The sequence below is a fragment of the Brachyistius frenatus genome, unplaced genomic scaffold (genome assembly GCF_029030835.1).
Source record: "Brachyistius frenatus isolate BFR_SWC_R1_liver_20210118 unplaced genomic scaffold, ASM2903083v1 Contig_7, whole genome shotgun sequence".
Classification (NCBI taxonomy): Eukaryota; Metazoa; Chordata; class Actinopteri; family Embiotocidae; genus Brachyistius; species Brachyistius frenatus.
In genome coordinates this window covers 2,978,119-3,000,930 of record NW_027210606.1, presented here as the reverse complement: position 1 = coordinate 3,000,930, position 22,812 = coordinate 2,978,119, and the positions used below count along the sequence as shown (strand labels likewise).

Genomic DNA, 22,812 nt, shown 5'->3' with positions numbered 1-22,812 from the left:
GATATGAGCTTGTACCTGAATTGAATTCACATGTCGTGATGGAAAAAACAAAAAATAAAATATGAAAAATGAATAACAGTTTCTTCTGGTTGACTGTGACTCTGTCGTAGCTTACTCGGGCACTTAAGAAAACAGTCATTGTTCATGTTTTTAGTAAAACATGTGCGTTGTCTTCTACAGCTCCAATTCAATTAAAATAAAACCGTTTATGTTCGGATGTCCAATGACTTTGAGAGCCAAACATGTTTAAGAGCAGAAGCAGAGGCAGAAAATCACTTGACTTGGAGAATGTCACAGAACCAGTTGGTCTTCGACGTTCAACTGCAATGTTAAAGAAAGAAATCACGGAAATGAGGAATACATGTCTCTCGGATCTGAGTCAGGTTACGTTTATACAGTCGTGCCATCTGATCTGGATCTTCACGAGGCTCATTACTTTTAGATTCAGGTTGAAGCTCAGCACAAAGGACACGGGAGAAATAAATCAAGACTTCAGCTCTGACTGACAGCTGTGAAAACTCCAGGTGTGTATGTGCCTAAGCTCGTGTGTGTGATATGTGAATAAAAAAACACATGTAAGTTCATAATTCTGTTATCTCGTATGTTGACTAAATGCACTGTATCTATTGTACTATTTTGATATATAATCTAATAATGACAAGTTTTATCCCAGGTCAGTTGATATCAACTAATTTTTGTAAATCAATGTCCTGGTTTGGCACAACTGTTATGCACTTTTGTGATTAAATATTTCAGCCTTAGATTAAATAGCTTAAACCAAATCTTCTTGCAGGAGTGTGTTTTATTGTAAATGTTTACATATTTATTCAGAGGAGAGTTTAGGTACATCCTTTGCCTGAAAGTCAAAGGAGATAACAATAATTAAAATGTTATCAACAGATGAGAAAGTAACTGAGATTGAACCATTTACTGAACTTTTAATGCATTCAAATAATTCGCATTGACAGACATCAGCCTGAATTTATACCCACACATTTCTCTCCTTTTTCCCCTTTGACATTGTCAGGGAATTATCTATTAAATCTAATATCTATTAATTTATCTATTAGATATCTACAAATTTTTTTAGATGTTTATATACATATTACAATAAATAAACATTTTTCAAATGAAAAGAAACTTACAGTTAAGTTTTGAAATGGCACAACTTCAGGCTACAAATTTATGAGGGGAATTAATCCCTCAAAAATCCATATTGAGCTCCTTGTGAACTTTGCTCTGTTGTGAAAAAACTAACTTTCTGCCAGAATAATCTTTGTATTTTTACTGATCAAATACTTCTTCCTCCTAGGAACTAGCCATGGGTGGCTCTACCTCCAAAAAACCTTTGTTTTGGCAAAAGAAGAAGAAATCACCTGTAAACAAAGCATTGAATCAACTGAAGGGGGCGCTACCCAGCAAGAAACGCAAGAAGATGAAACTGGATAAACGGAGCCTGAATAACCTGATGAGGGACAAGCACTCCCAGAAGAGATTTTCACTGGCAAAAGACAATAAAGCACCGATATCGCTGAAAACACTTTCTCTTGACATAAGCAAGGGGTCATTACAAAATGCTTTACCGGGAAGGAAGAAAAATAACATAGGGGAGCTGGAAAGAGTCTGAGAGCAGATAAAAAAGGAATTTTCTCAAGAAAACAAAAAAGGGCTTGGCACTCAACCAGAGGTTTTTGCCTCCCTCTGTGAACCTGAAGGAAGAAAAAGGGGCAAAAGCGTTTAAAAAGAAACTAACTGACATCATGAGATTCGTACGTCCGATAGGATCCAAAGTGAGTGCAACAACCTTGAATTTAGCAGGAAGAATCAGAAAGATACACGTACTCAGTTTTTAATGACGTCACAGTGACTTCCTGAGAGTCGATCCATGACTAAAAATGAGACACAACAGACGGTGTTACAGCCATAAAGGTTCCTTCCTATTCCAACATAGTATCACGGCAAAACGTGAAATAGACACGCCGGTCCACTACAGCAAAATGTGAGATAGCCACGCTTTACCCTGAAGCTTCATCACTTACTCGACATGTTTGCTCAGTCGTGCTTGACAAAAATGCAGCATTAGAAATTTAAAAACACAACTGGAAGCTATTTACTTGAAAAGGACAGTTTTGAGTTCCACTTATATTGTTGTTGTTTTTTTTTTATTGTCACTGACAATTGCTTATTTGCACTGAATACTGTACAAAATATTTACTGTCACAATGTGATCATAAATAAAGTTTTATATCACAAACAATTTACAAAGAATATTGTGTCAGTCCAGCGTATAGAAAATTTACATGATGCAAACACCAGCAGCATACAAAAACAAAACAAAAATGAGCAAAAAAAAGAAAAGAAAAAGAAAAACGCATATAGCATACAGTATAAAAAAATGGCTTTAAAAAAACAAAAAAAAAACAGCAGAAGTTTCTGACTAAACTGCATTAGGACACAAACAAGACATAAATCATTAAATTCTAGGAAAGGGTGGTTTAATATTTCAAAAATCCATATGATGTGCACAAAACTATCATTTTTACACTTATATTGAGGCAAAACCTGTAAATATCCAACATTTAACCAACAAAGACGATTCTGATTTATACCAAACAAAGGGAGAGAGGCTTTATAAAATAAATTTCAACCTGGAGGCTGCGGCTCAGTCGGTAGAGTGGGTTGCACATTAATCGGAAGGTTGTTGGTTTGATCCCCGGCTCCTCCTGTCCACATGCCTAAGTGTCCTTGAGCAAGACACTGAACCCTAAGTTGCTACCGATGGTGTACCATCGATGTGTTGGAAGTCGCTTTGGATAAAAGCGTCAGCTAAATGTAATGTAACCTTTACAGTAATTTAAAAAAGGGCTATACATTTAACTAAAGCTTTATTAATATATTTTTTAAATCCCATATTTAGGCTTTAAGATCAGTAATAGGTTGTTAATTGAAAGAACTTAGGTTGCCACATTGTGAATAAAAAAACATGGTCAGATCTCTTATGGTATTTTTTTTGTATTAATCTTGACAAAAAGTTAAAATGTCACAAGTTCATAACTAAGTAGTAAACCAGTACATTCACTGTTAAACGTATAGTAAATCAGTGACAAGAGGTTCTTTCAGTGCAATAATCCATCAGGTTTTCAATTGAATTGGTTTATATCTTAATACAAATCGAATAATCCAGTGCAGAGCGAGCAGGAAGCGAAGACCGTCACTGAATAAGACTTAACCATCTGTCTGGAACATAAACGCTTAAAGTAACAAAGCAGCAAATGCAAATCTTAAATTCTAAAGAAACTGAATTTGTATCTGATTTCTTGGCCAATCCGTCCATATTAGAGGTACTGCAGTGTAACAATAAAGAGCAAAACCCTGAGCAAGTTTCACAACCTGGCAACCCAAAATGTTAGGTTAATAATAACCAATGGCTGATCAATGAAGCAATAGGAAATGGGTTGTTAACCATCAACAAATACAATAGTTTAAACTCCTTCAGTTTGCTTTGTGAATGAGTTGAGTTTTCTCTGAGCTTCAGAGGCTTCTGACTCCAAATCATTTTTTGGATGCAGACGAACTTACGACTTCCAGTTATTCCACATACTTTTATTTGCCAGTTTTCACCAATGAAGGTTGTAATATTCAGTTTATGTTGAAACTGTTTAAGAGAGGTCTTCATTCAACTAAACTAAGTATGAAGGAGGATTAAAACGTACTAACAGTTGTAATAACTTGTAATAAAGGTCCCTTATTGTATAAATCCGATTTCCATTTGTTTTCGTATATCTTAAGAGTAGAGCCCGGTGCTGTATAAATACTGTGAATGTGTCAAAACACTCAGTACACAGAAAAATGCATAGAGCCTGTATTCAGCAAGTCTGCCATTTGGACTTCCGTAAGTTTGTGATGTCACAAACTCACGCTCATTTCATATCTCCGTCCACAGCACAGCCCACTCTCCAACATTTCATGTTGAAGATAAAACAGAGCTGTTATTCCATCGCAGCGCTAGCAAGATAAAGGACTGAAGACAACCTGTGGTTGACCTGGACGTGTGTCACTTGGAAAAGAGTCAACCAATGAAAAGAGAGGCTCGTTGATATCGATGCACCTTAAAGACACAGACACAGAACAGCCTGTTCTTGGTAGAGACCCAGAGAGAAGCTTAAAAGAAGAGATGTAAAACTATATATTAAAATAATTTTTGGTATCTAAAACCTCAAAAATACCATATGCATATCAAGACTGTAAACACACCAGAAAACTGTAAAACATGGGTCCTTTAAACTTGACATTATTTCAAGCTAAGTGTACCAAACAAACTGGCAACTGCCTGTAGGCTGCATGCACACACGGGGCAGGATTTATCACTTGTTGACACTGCACAAGGCACATGTTTTGCGACTGTCTACACATCCAGCTTGTACCAGGTGTTCCTCTTCCGTCTGTTTACACAAAAACTGGCAAGTCCTCTCAACAGGAAATGAGCTCTCAGATGTGCCCCATATTGTATGAATGGCCCAGTAATGGAGTGGTTTGTCTCTTTATGTCTGCTGAGGGTTGATGACAGCGCACACATTAGAAGACACTTCAAGATACATTAACTTCTTACAGTGGTAAGAAATTAATCAAGACTTCTTTGCCACATAGCTTAATCAGACACAGACATAATGACCTCTGTCCACTGGCAGAAGAGGCAAAAATCCAATTGAAAAATAAAAATAAATCCCTTTTGACTCCTGTCACAACAGACGCTGGCTGTTCTTGTTTATGTATGCACAGTTCTCTTGCCAGGTTGCCAGTTCTCTACGGTTGTCTTGAGTGTGTTGATAATGTATTGTTGTTTGAGTTAATTCCATTTTTCGGAAGAGGCGGGGGTGACGTCTGAGGCTTCCCGGTTGAGAAGTGTGCCGTTGCTCCTCTTTATCGACTTGGCATTACGAGACTTAGACTTCTACAAGACAGAGGTGGAGATACAGATGGAGAGCATGAGGCGAGAGTTGACATGAGGTAAAGAACAAGGAGAGCCAAAGAGGAAATCAAAAAAAGATAAGGTGATTAGATGCAGCAGAAAGAAACAGAAAAGTTGAAAAGAGAAGAGGGAAAAAAACAGGTTAGTCATGTTCAAATTAGCAGAGCGAAATCACCTGAGAGATTAGAAACATGTTTATCCCACTGGTTGTGTTTCCACACAGTTTGCCATGTTTCTAATTGTTAAATTTGACCAGCCATCACAAAGAATCACAGAAAGCAAACAAAGCAGGCAAGGCAGACATGACCAAACAAATCACAGATGTAGGCAAGTTGAGCATTTATTCATATTACTTCGAACAATGCACAAAAGTAAAACCCCAACATAAGATAAAAAGGTGTCTGAATTGTCAAAACAAAACCAACAGGAGGTCTATAACATGAAAAAAAGTGTTAACACGTTGATTTATTTGAAATCTACAGAAAAGAATATAGTTAGAATATACTGTCTTCCCTTTAATAGCTTCTTGTAATGGAATTCCATTTAAATGTACTTATAGTTAATGATACGTCGGCCTCCATAAACATCTAACTTCCCCTTTAATTGCACGAGTTACTGCACATTTTACTACGGGCACAGTGAGGACGCCATGCAAATTTCTGCCTTCCTCTCCCTCAGTGTCCCCTTCGGATCGTACTATTAAAAAAACTATGTAAAACAATGCGTCTGTGACTCACTGTTTATACTCATATATGCATGTGCACACGTTCAAGATCACACACACTCGTGACTGCACTTAGGGCGTGCGTGTGTGTGTGTGTGTGTGTGTGTGTGTGTGTGTGTGTGTGTGTGTGTGTGTGTGTGTGTGTGTGTGTGTGTGTGTGTGTGTGTGTGTGTGTGAGCGTGAACGGCTCCAACATACACACATGCCAGAGTAACAAGTCAGAGGAAATGCGGCAGAGAAGCACTGGAACCAGCCGCACACATCTGGACCGGTTTAAGACTGTACAACACGAGCACACAGGCAAATACACACACACATTAACTACAAGCACAGATGACACAGAAATGTTCCCGTCAGTATGAACTAAGTAACAATTGCATAAGGAAATAGGATAATTCCTTGCATTTGGGTCATTCCAAAACAGAAACACGTTTATGGTACAAGGCAGTGTCGCCATTCAGGCCTCGTTTTATGGGATTTGAGGAGTTTGATCGAGGTCACGCTTTGATGTTCTGCTCAAGTTTGCCTCATGGAAAATTTGACATGTTGGCTGGATGAAGTTACACATGCTTGGAATTATATTTGTGCCTCGATTCTGCATGACTAAGGGACACAATATGAGCACAGATAGAAAATATTAGCACACACACAAATCATATTTTGTAGAGAGGTTATTATCGAGCAAAGAGCAGTCCCTGCAACTGGATTTTGATCGGGTTTAGACAAAACTGAATTAATAAACTTCAGTTTAAGGCTGACAGTGTGGCATATTGTAGCCAGAGACAGCAGGGAGGACAAATGAGAAGTGAGAGGGGTTACTGCTGATGTGAACAACAGCAAACATGGAAGCACGGAGGTGATTTTAGTTTTATCAAAATAAATTACTATTTCCCTACAAAATGGAACATACATGAAAGCCGAACATGTTTTTGTGTGCTCAAAATGTTGAAATGTTTTAATCCAAATCTAATGGCATACAAATAAACGATGTGCTCAACCAATAACAGGAAATATAGCGGTGCTTGGAACCTATGTCAATTATAATACACATTTGCCCACAGTTTCTATGTTCAGCTCAAGGGGAGTTAAATAGTCTTTTAGTTTCAACACGGATACTATTTCATGGTGTAATGGTAAGTGGTCCCTGGAGAATAGGACACTTCTTCTACCAGGGAGACCCCCGGGCGGCTGTGGCTCAGATGGTCGACTGGGTTACAACCTAATCATAAAGCTGACGTTACAAAAACTGCAGATGTGACTGCGATTTGCCTGTGATAACAGAAATAAGCCTTCAGATCAACATAAATCACAAGGGAGCCATATTATACATTAAAATCAGCAAATTTCGATGCAACGTGACACGACTGCAGCCGCAAGCTGAACAGAAACTAAGACAGGAGAACTGAATCGGGCACGTTTAAGAATGCAAACTATTTTTTGTGGATTGAAATGTTTCTGACATACACGACTGTGATACTACACAGTGTGCACGATTCTCATCGTGACATTTAATTTTGATTGGATTAAAGAGGAAGTGAAAGAAGGAAACACTTCAATAAGAAATACTGCTAAACATTAATGTAGTGTTGGGTATCAGAAAATAAGACGCAGGTACCCTGTGCTGAATCAGTTGTGTAGTTTGGACCTCTGCGTGTTCTCATTCACATGCGGGATGTGGCTTTTAGCAGCACACAGTGCTCATGGAAATTCCACTCTTTCAGTAGCACACGGCTACCAAACTTCAAACAGTGCAAATAAGCATCAACCAGCTAACATGAATGAACAGTCACATCCTCTCTTGCGCCGCAGTGATACCGTGGCACAGTAAAGATTAGAGTTTGAAGTTTTTAGATTCAACACAGTGTCGTGGCAAACATGAACGGACAACCTGAAGAGCCAAAGCGTTTCTGTTTACACTTACGCAAGCAGACATCGAAGCGGAAAGAATTGGAATAAATCACACTTGCGTTCATTCATTATTCTGTTTTCTAGATTAGGGTAACACTATCATGTGCCATCTTTTTAACATGCTACGTTGTTTTTCTCTGATAAAAAGGGTGCCGTTTGAACTTATTTTTTGGTGGATTTCACCTCCCTGCTGCACTTACTGTTCACGGAGCATGAATGAAGCTCAGCTCAAACACGAACAATACAAAATACAGGGAGGACATTGAAATAAGTCTCCGGGTGTGTGCTCTCTTTAAACCTAGAGACTTTTTGCGCACTTGTGAAATGATAAATTGTGAATACAGCACTGACATACCATCACCTTTAAGTTGAAACAGGCTTTTTTAGCAAACAACTGCTTACTGTACTCACGAAACCAGCAGTAAAAGCTCAAGGTTCATTTGGAGTCGTGTTTGTGTCCACCTGATGACTGAGAGCCATATTATCTCCCCTTCAGGTCTGTTTTTGGTCCCTACCAACTCCTGAAGCGAATTTCTGTCTCTTTAGCACCTACATGTTTACCTGTGTTCATAGCTGCATGGTGAAGAGAATGGTAGGGTTTTAGAGTTTTCTTGCCAGAAACAGCTGCCTGCATGCGGCCAGAAGTACCAGAGCACTAAAAGTGAATTAAAACGAGTGTTGTGGGTCCAATATATGAACAGAGCCGAAACTCGCTGTAAAGCTGCATATTCAGCTGACAGGTTTTTCTCCACTACGAGAAAACCATTTCTTACAGTCAGTGTAAAAACATCACTTAAAAATGTTTTATGTAAATTAAGTAAAACAAAAACAAAAAAAGACCTTTTACAGATGTGGACTTTTAAAATTATGCAAATGTACCTGGATGTTTTTACTTTGGTTTTGTACTATTAATTAGATTTCACACTTTTGTTAGGCTGCGTTCAGCTAAACTCTCACAAAGGTTTTTGTTGCGTAACTGTTTGATTGACGGCTGTCCTGGTTGTACAGATCAGCATCTATCTACAGGGCTTTGATATTACCATGAGTCTTTACTCTGAGTGGTTGTTTTGTTTGTGATTGCTGTCATCAACTCCGGTGCTCTCGGACAGTACCTCGTGCTCCAGGGTGTTAAAATGAACTTCCGAGGTGCCCTTGTGTTTCTTGCCCCGCCAGCACGGGCACAGGATTTCCCTGAAGGTGCTCCTCATGTCTTTGTCCCTGAAGCAGTAGATGATGGGGTTGACGAAGGAGTTGCACTCAGCCAGCACCAGGAAGTACTTCTCGTAGCGCAGCACCTGACACCTCTCGCAGCCAAGACCGTCGAGCAGCAGCACGACCAAGCCGGGTGTCCAGCAGATCACGAAGCAGCCTGTTGAGGAGGGGTGGGGGGCAGTATTAAGGGTACTTAACGTCATAAGAAGACTTGAAATAACATTAGAAATCAAGTCACAGATAAAAGGGGAATTACTCGGAGGAAAGAAGATGAACAGAGTTGTAACGATTGTGAGAAGGTCGCTGAGGGGCAGAGGGGAAGCACCGTAAATTCCACTGTAGGCAATGCACACGTACACACACACACACACACACACACACACACACACACACACACACACACACACAGATACATAACATGTCAGCATGTGGAGTGGGTTTAGTCTGCATGATCAGATTTCATTATCATAATACTCGATTAGGCAGCTCAGGAATTCACTGTGTACACACATTTGTAGCACGTTCAGCACTAATATATGCGCACGGAAACGATAAAACGATGCAGGAACACGCACTCAATGTGTAATGCATTAGTCAGACCTCTGACCACAACCTTATCTGTCACAACTGCACACTTAACCTCGTCTCTACATCTAAAACCTGACCCTCATAACCATTTTTAGACATGAAGAACAGCCAACAATGTGCGCAAAAAATTTTCCACAACCTCAAGGTCAAAACAAGCTCCAAGTTTGCAACCCCCCTCAGCGGTGTCATACGAGCAGGAGAGAGGCTGTTTTCTGTCACTGCAACTGAACTATGCAGCTGCCTGTCAGGGCACGCTCGGGGTTGTCCTTACCCTCCTCACATGCCGCAGAGGCCGAATCCCGGCTGCCGAGCGACAGGAGAAAGACACGTAATATTCCTAAAATTTTAAGGAATTTAATCAAAGGTTCATAATGTGTAAGCAGAGGCACGGGAGGGCTGGGAAACCGAGGAAAGAAAGTGAGAGGAGCGAGGCCAGTTCAGCAGAAGACAAGAGGAATCAGTGGGAGTGAACGTGTGGGGGGGTAACCAAGTGTGGTTTAACAAGTACAAACAAGATGAGAGCGGAACATGCATGGCATCCTGTGAGTGCAGTGAAAGGTTGAAAGTGTTGAAAGACACAGGTGAACATTTCCCTAAACTAACTCTCATACTATGAGAAAAATCTGTTTAATGTACTAAAAGCAATGAATGAATACATGAAGACAACATTATCTGACAAAGTTAAAACAAGGCAGGATTATTTTTGACTGTCTTCTCTGTGTTTTCTTGCCATTCTGGGGACTTTTTAAGCTAAACTTTTTGAAAAAAAAATATTTTTTTGAACACTAAGCTTGATTATTGCTCATTTAATCACAAATCATTACAATGACAGAGTAATAATAAAATGTTTTTGTCCTTTAATGCCAATTCCTTTTTAAAATTTTTGCCAGTTCTAACCTGACTATTTTCAAAGCAGAAGAGCCGACCAATCAGCAAATGGTTGTTGTGTTTTCTGCTGCAAGATGCCCGCCACAGTTTACAACAACGTCTTCTTATGAAAAAGGGTCTGACACACAAATATCTTGACTAAACATAATGTTACATATTGTAAAAAAAATTCCCATTGAAGGTGTGAAATATTAATAGAGTGTAAGTGGCTGACAGATGTGAGAATCTTTAAGTTTATTTGGTAAAAGGAAATATTCTTGATGATTAAGCATAAAATTCACAAAAAAACTAAACTGAGATAATAAAATTATTCATTATGGCTGTGAGTTACTAGATGCTAAATGAATATATTTCAAGAATCATTAGGCATGTGTTGGAAATCAAAGAAATAAAACACATCAGCGATGTTACGAATCTGCTGATGAAAACAATGACAATGTGGTTTAAAACTTGAGTTTGGAGGTGGAGGGGGGGGCAAATATTAAATATGTTTATAGTATTTACAAAATAAAATTAGGTTGGTCAGTGAAAACTTTATATCTTTTCTTTTTACTTTTGTAAGTTTAATAAAGTTTGAAGAGAATTAACAAATGACAGACTTTTGTTTTTATTGCATTTTACAAAATGTCCCAACTTTACCAGAAATGAGGTTTGTAAATTAGGGTTATTTTAATTCAAAATTAAATGGAGGATTATTTTTTTTTCTTGGTTAATTTGTTTGGCTTTTATAATGTCAGAAAATTGTGTTAATTATAATAATATAATAGTTCAGAATTTCTTGGGAGACCAAGGTGATGTCATCAGGTGTCATGTTTTGTCCAGTCAACAGTCCAAAACTAAAACATATTTCATTTGATGTCATTTTCAGACAAGGAATCGTACAAATGTTCATGTTTTCTCTGCTACAGTGACGCAACACTGATATGAATTTCTCTCTTGTAAATGAAGCCACAAACACAAACTGAGTGACACCGACAGGCTGTTTGTACTGTCAGATACGTTATAGGATTACGTGACATATTAATTTACCAAACATGCCTACATAACGTAGTTTTAATGAGTTCAGTTTGATACGCTGCCCCTGATGTGTGTATGTACAGTGTGTGCTTCCTTTACCCAGGATCATGGAGACGGTCTTCATCAGGTTGAACACCGTGTCTCTGTGTCTCATCTGCGTGGTGTGCTGCGACATCTGCTTGCTCTTGTGCCTGACGTAGAGAAAGATGCGGGTGTAGACCGCCACCATGATGGAGAAGGTCAGCAGGTTGAGAAGGCCCCAGAACACCAGGTAGCTGCGGCTGTAGAGCGGCGCCATGGTGGAGCAGTTCACCAGGTCGCACAGGCAGTGCCAGCCCATGGTGGGAACCAGGCCCATGATTATCGCCACCAGCCAGATGAAGATCATGATGACGAAGACCCGCCGGGTGCTCATCTTGCTGTGCAGCTGCATGTTGAAGATGGTTTGGTGACGCTCTACGGCCACGGCCAGCAGGTTGAGGACGGAGGCCGTCAGGCTGGTGTCGATCAGCCCCTGTCGCACAAACCACTGGTACTTGGTGAGTTTAATGGTCCAGGGACCAGTATGAAACATCAAGTGGAGGTAGGAGACACCTGCGAGGAGAAGCAGAGGTTTTTAAGAGGTACACACTTTACTTGGGTTCATACAGTGTTGGGTCAGAGCGGACTGTAAGGCTGGTTTAAACCTACTGACACCGAGACAAACTCCTGAATATCTTAACATGCAAATGATGAATAAAGTGAACACAGCTTCTTACCGTCAATCGCATTAGTACAAGCAGGGTTCCCTGACTTTCACTGACTAAAAATGAATTTCCAATTACCTATAATGAGGTGCAAACAGCCATCCTTTTTGCTGATCAGACACAATCCAGCCCCATTATTTTATTTCCAGCAATTTGTCAGATATATTAACTAGTTCAGTCATTTCAGTAAAAAAAACGTAAAGTTTCTTTTAACTGCTTAAACAATAAAATGAGCAAAATATTTCCTTTTAAATGGGAACAAAATAGTCCTGCCCCCACTAAAGAGTGTCCTCCACTGGGCTGCAGCAGAGCAGTGATGAGGGCAGCGTGCCTCTTACTGTTAATGTGCATGTGAAGAGCTCCCTCTCCTATGTTTTAATAGATCAATAGTAGTTTTAAATTTTTTCCATCTGGCTTTCCTGTCATCTACTCACCTAATCTCTGAAGTCATAGTTTTGTAGCCAGAAATCTTGAAAATTTTCACTTTCCCGAAATCTTTTCCTTCGTTAGCGGCTACAGGAAAAAACATATCTTGGCTGAAGTAATTGTTAATGAGTGGGGAGGAGAATTAAACCACTCAGGAAATAAGTTAAATAACACTATATAGAAAATACTTCATGGAAAATATTCAATTTTGATCAAGTAAATCACTCAAATTTAAACATGCTACAAACTAAAACTAAATGATATTTCATGATTTGGCCCCAAAAATGATCAAGTCCCCTGATTTGTCTGGAATAGCCTTTTATAATTAATAATCTAGAAAGTTGATGACCAGCGGGAATCCTGTACAGGTATAAATGACAAAAGCAGGCAGACAATATTCAAAGTTTACCTGTCGAACTAAACTTCACTTTATATTCATGGTTTATTTAAAAAGTCAATAAAAATCACTATAAGAAACGCCTTCTGAGGTTTAGAGGTTGTATTGAATTCCCATTACCATGCAACCACAGCCAGGGCTGCAGAAACAGTATTTCTGCCAATATTGTTATTAGGATTTCATACATTCTTCAGGAAATATTTCAACAAGTCTGACGTAATAAACTTTCTGTAATAAAGGTGCATTTTTCTGCTTTTGCTAGAAGCCGACCGGCCCTTTCACTTTAGCAGCACAGTTCGGAGGCGAGTAAGTATTTACTGTACGTCGTTAAGCAACACACATCAGCAGCATCATGACAGATTACTCAGCATTTAAACTTAACTGCAGAAAATCTTTACTTTTATCACATTTGTACTCCAGATAGATACATCCCAGCTACCGCACACTGACTACTAGCTCAGTGAGTGCTATAAGTTTATACTGTAAGTGACTATGAGTTGTACTTTAGACGTCAAACACCTCAGCAAAGATAGGGTTAACTTACAAAGTGCATTTCTAAAGTCACTAAAACATCCATGTGCGCCTGACAAACTGCTCAATTTCCCAAATATTTAAATTATCCTTCAACCAAATGTGAACATCGTTTGTAAGGGAGACGATTGTAATATTTGGAGACAATATGGCCAAGAATTATTCATTATATCAGTAGTTCCCCGCAATATATAAAAAAAAAGTCTGTCATAATAAAGTCGATTTTTATATGTACAATGAATTCATGATACCTGGACGGACTGGCCAATAAAAGTGGTTAATTCATTTAATTGACACTTCCCACTATTAGACAATAAGCTTCAGCCTTCAGCAGCAAAATCCGCAAACTCCTATAATCCAACTTTTAGTTTGTAAATGCATTCTGCTGGAAAACAATACAACACATTAAAACCTCGCAGAAACAGATTTTTTTTTTTTAAAGCTTTTCCAGCCCAGTATAAAAGCTGAAAATGTCCCTTGTAAAATAACTCCAACTGTCAAATCAGGCCAGGGTTTACTGTGTATTTAGGTAGCTATTTGTTCTAGTCACATAATAACAAAGAAGCACATAAAGTAAAATGATGGTACCTGAGAAGAGGTCTGCCAAAGCCAGATTACCCAACAGGTAGTAGATGGGAAAGTGAAAGCGTCGGTTTTTTAAAATGGCCGCAATGACCAGAAGGTTGGAAAAAATAACGACGAAGCAGACCGTCATGCCCAGAGGGACGACCACATAGTCACGCGTGCGCCAGTGGTCACTGATGTTCTTGCCACTCTGCTCGTAGAAAAATCGGACAGACCGGTTGTAGTAGCATCCCTCTTTGTCCTCAGTCGTTGTATCCATGCTGAGACCTCAGGTGGACGTGGGATCAGAGAAGAGTCGAAGAGGACGGAGAGGTGGGCGGCGCTGCAGACTGGAAGCACAGGACTAGGGCGGCATTCAGTCTCACCCCCTGTGGTGGGGTGAAGATCGGCATGCCATCAGCTGGACAAGTGAGAGCTGGAGGGATCCAGTTTGATGTCTGAGGCCTTTACCGTGTGGAGCTCTGGATACACGTCTACAGCCTGCGGGGAGCACAGACAGCAAACACAGACATTATGCATCGTTACAGTGTAATGGACGTTTCATTTTTAAACTACGAAGGGACCTTTAACCACATCGCCCAGCATATATCGCATGCTGCGCACCGAAACTCTAGCAACACGTCATTGTTAGAAATTATTGCAAAATTTCCCCACCCACACTTTACATGTAGCTGATGCTTTTATCCAAAGCGACTTACAACACACTGACGGTACACCATCGGGAGGAATTTTAGGGTTCAGTGTCTTGCTCAAGGACACTGAGGCATGTGGACGGGAGCTGGGGATCGAACCACCAACCTTCTGATTAGTGTGCTCACTCTACCAACTGAGCTGCAGCCTCTGAGACCTGAATGTGAACAGAGCTCCAGACGATAATCCCAGTGAAGATGTGAGCCTAGTCAGCACCCACACACTGCCTTGGCCTTTCATTTTGTTGAAAGTGACTAAAGGTGAGAAGCTGCTACCTGTGTGTTTGGTATTGATAATTACAACAGCAGAATCTCTGTATTTTGCCATCCTATGTTTCTCAAGATTTAATCGCCAGTGAAGCCAACTTACTTCCCGCTGAAAACACTGAAGTAGTGTGGAGGCACCTTCATGTGCACGGAGCAAGAGAAAGTATAACCTTTGTGATTAAGTATTCCAAGTTATGTCACTTGATCAACATCAGCACCAGAGTTACACCCATTTTTGTGACATCCGTGATTTCTCCATGCAACTGAAACTTGAGCATAGAGCGCACATCAAAGTGTCTGTCAAATTTTGGGGGAACAGGAGGGAGTCATAGGATGCCAAATCCAGTGATCAGAGATGGTGGAGAGCGACAGTTGTGTTGTTGCGGGTGAGAAACCTCCGCTGACAGGTCCATCAACATGTTGGAGATCCCCAAGTGCCATCACGCCACAGTTCAGGTCATTTGTTTTTCCTCAGATGTTCTGCCCTTCTTGAAACACCAATGCCACTGGAGACATCTCACCCAGCTCATCGCTTCATTGTTGCAGGCTTTCTGAAGCATTTCAGGGGTCTCTCTTGCCTATTTCCTCAGTTTGACGCAAAATTTGACGCGTGCTCTCTTCTCAAGTCCACGGAGACATCGCCAGCAGACCCAGATCAGTGGCCACAAAAACATGTGTACCTCAGGTGTTGATGTTGATCAAGCAATGAAGCTTGGAATACTTATTCACAAAGGTTATAGCTTCTCCCTTCTCCGTGCACATCACGGTGTTGCGCATCGTTCACGCGCAACAGGAGCAGTCTCTGAACTTTTTGATCCTGCCTGGTATTAAGAGTTGATGTGGCCCGAAAAATCTGCATCATCATCTCGGACTCTGGGAAATTGTGATGTCCGTTATTCACTGTCTTCTTACTGTATGTATTATAGATCAACATATAAATCAATGACACTGATATATTATTTGATAATGCACAAAAAAAACAACACTTCAAGAGATCCAATGAAAGAAAGAGAATATCCTTCACAGTGCTTTTCGGTCTGTAAAATAAGGAATATGCGAGGCTTTATGACTGGGACGCTGTAATCGCAATCAACCAGAGTTCAGAGCAAAACTTAACCTTCACTTCAAGACATGCATGCACAACGTGGCCAACAGCAACGGGCTTTAATCCTCTATTTACAGTAAACGGGCCCCGGCTGCACGGTGCGTCTGGAGTCAACAACACTCCCTCACACATTCTCCATTTTCCTGTGATAGCCAGCGAAGCGCCATCGGCTCCAAGTTCAACTCTCAACAATGGAAAGAGCAGAGCAGCTCCCTACAGCAGAGACACACCTCACAATTACACAATCCAGCTATGTAACTCTATCTCAATCCAAACAGGCACACACACACACACACACACACACACACACACACACACACACACACACACACACACACACACACACACACACACACACACACACACACACACACACAGGGAGGGAACTTCAGTGACACCCACTCTTCTACCAGGGGTGTGAGGGAAGAAATGCCAAATCAGAAACAGAAAAATGTGGAGACAGTAAGAACTTTAGAGGCTGAAGACTGAAATGATGGAGGAGAAGAAAAGGGTTTGATTAAGGCAACAATTCATAACAGTTGAGGAAAGTTGAAAAACTGCGGTCATGAGAGAATGAGAACGGATCAAACGAGTCAAAACAAGACGACGACTCAGGCCAACATTATTATAATAATAAAGCATTTGTGGCAGGTGTATGTGCAAATGTGTCTATAACTGACTGAACAATACCACACACACACAGGGTCCCATACATGTGGTGTGCAGACAGCATGGGAAAGTTTACTTTTCTTCTAGTTCTATCGGAGACATGAAGTGTCAATCAAGCACTAAAACTGTAGTCAGGGCTTCACTGGTATCTACCAACTCTCACTACTGATATCAGTGCGCTTTAAGTTTAAAAATGTAAAATCTGTCGTCTTCATCACGTGGAATTGAATGGGAAGTTTGAAAGCATGTGCACATTGTTACCAGCTGTACAACACACACAAAAAGAAGAATAGGCTGGTTAGTAAATCAATAGTTAAAAAAAATAAAATAAAATAAAAACTCTTCTTATGTCATAACTGAGTGTTTGGGCTCTACTCCAATGTTGACTGTACAGAAGTCTCATTTCAGATTGCACCTGCAGGTCCGTGGCCTTTGATTATCTGTTCCAGAACTGGGCTGCACAGAAAGAATAAAAAAAACCTTTGATTTATCTATTTTTATTTGATTTACATTAGCCTGCATGGTGTTGTATTTTGAAAAATGACCACTTCCGTCCACGCCTCTTTCTTTGTTTTTGTTGCGTGACAGAGACATGTTTACCGTTGTTTTGTATCGCATCCTGTTTTGACAACACTCTGTAAATAATTGAGGACTGAGGAGACCTGTTGCTGGAGTTTTGAGAATGAAATGTTGTCCAATTCTTGCCTGATGTCAGAGTTCAGCTTCTCAACTGTTCAGGTTCTTCTTAGTTGTATTTTTCGTTTCATGATGCACCAAATTTGTTAAAGGGGTGACGGGTCTGGACTGCAGGAGGTCAGTTTATCACCCAGACTCTTCTACTAGAGAGCCATGCAGTTGAACTACGTGCAGAACACAGTTTGACATTGTTTAACTGAAATAAGCAAGACCTTCCCTGAAAGAGACGTTGTCCGGGTGGCAGCATACGTTGCTCCAAAACTTGAATATATCATTCAGCATTAATGGTTCCTTCCCAGACGTACAAGCTACCCATGCCGTGTGCTCTAATGCATATGGCCGCCACCTTCTCTGGAAAGCGCTGCAATCAGCATTTGTGGATGCAGCGATGAACTCTAGTCACAGACAATGGTTTTCACAAGTTCCTCTTAGCCCAGACTATGTTTCTCACTACAGATTTGTGTCTGTTTTTAATGCAGTGCTGCCTGAGGGCCCGAAGATCACAGCCATCCACCATTCACAACAACACAAATAAATCAGAGAACTAATTACCATCTGTTAACGAGAACCCAAGTCTAATTAAAGCATTGTGTTCACTCTGAAACGCGACCTTTCTGTGTATGAGCTGCAACTATTTGACTCCAACAACAAGTTCACTGTGGCCCTTCCGGTCTGTGTGGCTCTCAGGGGCTGGGTTTGCATGACTTGTGTGTTTTCATGCACCATGTGTCTTTATTTGTGTGTGAATGGACGGGGCTGAATCAGTAAACACCAGTTTGAATGCAAACCGGTCATTACCGGAGGAGCCACACCCAAGTCTCCCCTCCGTCCTCCCTCTCTCTGTGAAAGTAGAGCCTCAGCTCATCGACTTCAGCCAGTACTCTTCTGCTGTGCTGTGTGTGCTCACACACACACACACACACACACACACACACACACACACACACACACACACACACACACACACACACACACACACACACACACACACACACACACACTAAAACCAATACAGCCGTGTAGGTAGAGACAGTCGATTATGTTTGTGAAGTCTAATTTGGATGAAGAACAGAGAGTCTGCTCATCGCCACAGGAGCCATCCCTTTCTCTGAGTGCATTTGCTTTTACTTATAAGCAACAAGCAACTGGTGGGACTGACCAGGTGTCGCCTGTATAATGATCACTTTCAGCCATTTGATTCCCAGACACGTGCACAGGCAGCTCCTTCCTCCTCTGTCACGTGGTGCATTTACAGGCCAGGTTTTTTTGTTTTTTTGTTCAGAAAGTAGAGACCAAAACCCACAAACTTCACATTTCCTATATTATCTCTCTGTTTTCAAGCGTAAGAGGATCTGATGAATACACTATGTAAAGGTTTGCTGCTATGCATCACAAATACTGTAATTAGACACCATTTAAAATGATCTCATTCAAATCCGACTAAAACAGGAACACAAATTTAATAAGTGGGCAAATATCATCTGAAAGAAACTCATAGATATTGTCTCTGCATTTTAGATTTGACTATTTAAATCTCCAAATTTTTATAGTAGTTACTGCTTAACTATGGTTGCAAAAAAAAACAAGCCGCTGGAGTAAACAGCTTCAGGGTTTACATTCAGGTTCTGGGGGGCTGAGGTGCTCAGCAGTCACAGTGAGGGGTGGGTAAATAAAAACTATGCATTTTCACATCATTACTGTATTAAAGGAAAACACATTGTGTACCATAAATGTACCATAATAAATAAAAATCACAAAATACTGGTAAAACAAGGCTTGTCATGAATGGATTTGAGATGCAATTTCTCTTATCATCCCTCAAATTTAAGCACTGTAAATATGTTTTTTCTGTTCGTTTGATCTTTGTGCTGTGAAACAGAACTGTTATAATAGCAGTACAAACCCTGAGTTTGTCAGGTGTAGTGTGTTCACTGCAGCTAGGTTCAGATACATAAAGGTCAAAACGGGTTTCGGTAAATGAATAACGCCAAGATTTCCCACCGTTGAATCAAAGTCAATTTATCTCTGCATCTTTCCTCTCGCATTGACACAATTGATCATCTGTTCACTCTCTAATCTTTCAAATCTGAGCTGCAATTTCAATGTCAATCATTATTTCTTACAATCTCCAGTTTCTGCTTCTCTGAAGATTCTCTGCTTTACTCCATTTCATATCACTATATATGAAATCAATATATTTTGATTTTGGACTGTCTATCTAAAAACAAGCATTTTAAGGACATCACTTTGTATGAAACTGAACAGAGCTATTTTACACCTTGTCCTTAAAAAGGTTCAGTAAATAGTGGTGATTAGGGTTTGGGTTCATTACAAATTCTGGATATGAGCACCAACACATATCCTAAACACTACATTTTAGTATCTTACTTTAATAGGAACATGTTGGTCCACAAAAAAAAAATTAAAAAAAAAGTTTAATTTAGCAAAAGAAGCCAAAACACTCAAATGTTGAATGTTGTGTAAAGACTACCTGGTGTGTCTGAACTGTACCGCAACAACAAGTTTTAAATTGAACAAAGCTTGATTTGAGTCATCTGATCAAAGAAAAATAAACCAGTTGGTGTTTTTCTGATGGGGCGCTGCAGACACATGTTGGTCGGCTTCCAAGTGGAGCTCCAGCTGTGATGTTGAAATATACTGTATACTGGTTGTCATCGTATGTTGTGAAATCTATACTATCGTTGTGTTGTTTAATCATTTCAACATCAGCATCTATGAGTAGCATTAAAAGCGCTATATAAAAGAAATGTATAATTAGTATCATTATTATTCATCTTCCAGCTTCTCTAATGGGAGGATTTGCAGTTTTTCTCTGTATCTATATCGCCATAAACTCAGTTTCCCTGTGTGGTAGACTCAAACTAACATCAAACATCAGTTCATGTCTCATAGACTGAATGATTATTACATTGATAGAAAAAGTCATCCACAGCCTTAAAAGAGATTTTTCTTTTCCCCCCTTTTCAATGTAAAAAAAAAGAAGCAAACACCTTATGACAGTTCAACACAACAGCAGGTATTTACAGCCCCACAAACTTCGCCAGGGTTGAGTCAACACTGTAACTGTGTCTACAAGAGCTGATCAGTTTAACCTTCACAAAGGCAGACTTTACAGCACGGCTGTCCTTCTCCTTGCATGAGATCATACAGGTAACTTTTAAAAACGGACTACATCTGTACTGGAAGGTGTGAAGTAGAAGCCTGTCATTTGGTGTGTGTGTGTGTGTGTGTGTGTGTGTGTGTGTGTGTGTGTGTGTGTGTGTGTGTGTGTGCTGTGTGTGCTGTGTGTGCTGTGGAGGCATCCAGTAATAGATAAGGAAGATAAAACCTGATTCAATATTTTATCCTGCGCACGGAGAGCGCTGCTTTTGTTGAGGTTGCATTAAAACATGGGATCACGGCTCAAGCGGGGCAGCGCTGAGGATGTAATGAACTCCAGACTCCTTCCACCACTTTGAGACAATGCAGATGCCTCAGCACGCTGATGGGAGTCACCACCTCCGGGCACAGGAACAACAAAAAACGTGCAAACACGGCTCTTCTCCCAACAACACACACTTCACACTCACAGTAGAAGCATTATACACAAACAGAGGAGGGAATAAGAGATATGAGAGAGATATATATCTGAACTCACCTTGACTCGTGTCTATGAACTCGCTTGTCAAGTATATCCAGATCAGAGCTCGTCGAGTTGGGAAACAATGTTGTGTCGCACCTGCGCGCTTCCAACGCCCTCTGAGTCAGACAAAAGTCACCAGAGGGGCAAAGAAATTAAGAAAAAGGCAATTAGTCTCTTCCTCCAGACTCCATTTCAGCCTTTTCTTTGCGTCCCACAAAGTTAAACACGGGAGAGTCTCCGTCACCTGTGCTGGGACTTTCCTCTGTTTTCCGGAAGTTAGGCTGCTTGTTACCTGCGCGCACTGATCCGCGCAGAGTCCCAGGAGGAGCAGGAAGGGCGCGGCGGAGTCCTGCGCGCCTGCAGCTGCTGCTCACTCGGACCGGCTGTCTCACAAAGGAGCGTGCTGGAGCTCTGTGGTATGCTGCCTCTGCCAACCTGAGCGGGATCCGCCCCCAGCTGGCTAAGGAGGAGGAGGAGCAGCCAATGAGAGGGGAGCTGAAGAGTGATTGACAGAGTCGGCAATGACTCTTATTCACACTTGTTTGTATGATTTAAAATGAAGGAGGAGGTGAATTATTGATGATGAAGGTCAGCGAGAGGGGAGGACTTTACGTTTCCCAGCACACAAGGAAAGGAATATTAAGGCAAAAAGTTGTGTCAAGATTATATTTCTTTATCAGTGATGACGTTATTTCAATTCTTAAAAACAAGCAATATGAGAAAAATGCATTTATTCAATATGAAACGTTATATTAAAGTAAACACACAACATATAGGGGAAGATAACCTGAGATTAGTTTATCCAAGCTTCTATATCCAGATTTGGGTGAGTTCAAGGAAAGGAAAGAAGGAGAGAAAAGTGATTAAGGCGACTAGTAAGAATAAAGAAAGATGAGTCCAGGGCAACTGGAAGATATCACCTACCATGAACTGGAATCCAAACAGAAAAACTTGTATTTAAAATCTTAAAGTCACTGGGGGGAGTCTGGCCTGGTGCATCATCCCAACATCCCTGCTTCAACTCTGCGACAAGGGACCTTTGTCCCGCAGCTCTCTTCGGCTTGTTTCCTGTCACCTCAGGATCTGCATGATCAAACACAGTCAGAAATGTATCCCAAATACTTTGATCTGCTGAAAGATGGTAACAACAGTAGTTGAAATTCTCCAAAGAATTAAAGCAATGAAGTATACAGTAGTTCCATTAAACTTGTGTTTCCACCACTGTCCAGTGGTTTCTTTAAATCTCCAGCTGCACTCTCAGTTTTCCTTTTGGTTTATAATTACCTAAACTAATCCATTTCATGGTTTGAAGAATATATAAGAAACGTTATTTAACATATCATCCCTATGTGCCATCATTCTTCCTCTACATATTTATAGGTTTTTGTACATTTTAGTTAAAACAATTCACAGAGAAGCTGCAGGGAAAAAGTAGATTTCTGATCAAAGAAAATGTATAAATACTGACAAAATAAATGAATGGGTCAGGATTACAATTGTTTTCTTACCTAACAGCAGCACTAACACTCAATCCTTTAACTAAAAACACTATTGCACAATATTACAGTGAAGAATAATCAAGTAATGTTTGTTTTTTTTCATCTGGCCTGTACTGAACTTGCCACATCCTCATCACGACCAAATCTGCCTCTGTTTTGTACAATAATGACAACCAGAGAAACAACAATGGGCTGTCAGGCTCATCTTTAATTCAGAAGTGGAGGGCACGAGGTCCGCGGGCAGCACAGTTCA

The 22,812-nt window shown here is 40.4% G+C and overlaps 1 protein-coding gene across 2 annotated transcripts; it reads right to left on the bottom strand.

Annotated features, from left to right (window-relative positions):
* Positions 1 to 1,833: 1,833 nt before the first annotated feature.
* On the bottom strand, positions 1,834 to 21,361 carry lpar2b (lysophosphatidic acid receptor 2b). Of its 2 annotated transcripts, none has more exons than XM_069689621.1 (5): positions 21,076 to 21,361; positions 13,995 to 14,471; positions 11,406 to 11,900; positions 8,714 to 8,970; positions 1,834 to 4,951 (listed from the first exon to the last, which is right to left on the bottom strand). In XM_069689621.1, exons 2-5 carry the CDS (start codon positions 14,248 to 14,250, stop codon positions 4,847 to 4,849), a joined length of 1,113 nt encoding a protein of 370 aa, XP_069545722.1. In that variant the 5' UTR covers positions 14,251 to 14,471; positions 21,076 to 21,361; the 3' UTR covers positions 1,834 to 4,846. The 2 variants fall into 2 exon arrangements, with proteins under 2 accessions (XP_069545722.1, XP_069545723.1); XM_069689622.1 differs by having other exon boundaries at positions 4,882 to 4,951; positions 8,642 to 8,970.
* Positions 21,362 to 22,812: the final 1,451 nt, after the last annotated feature.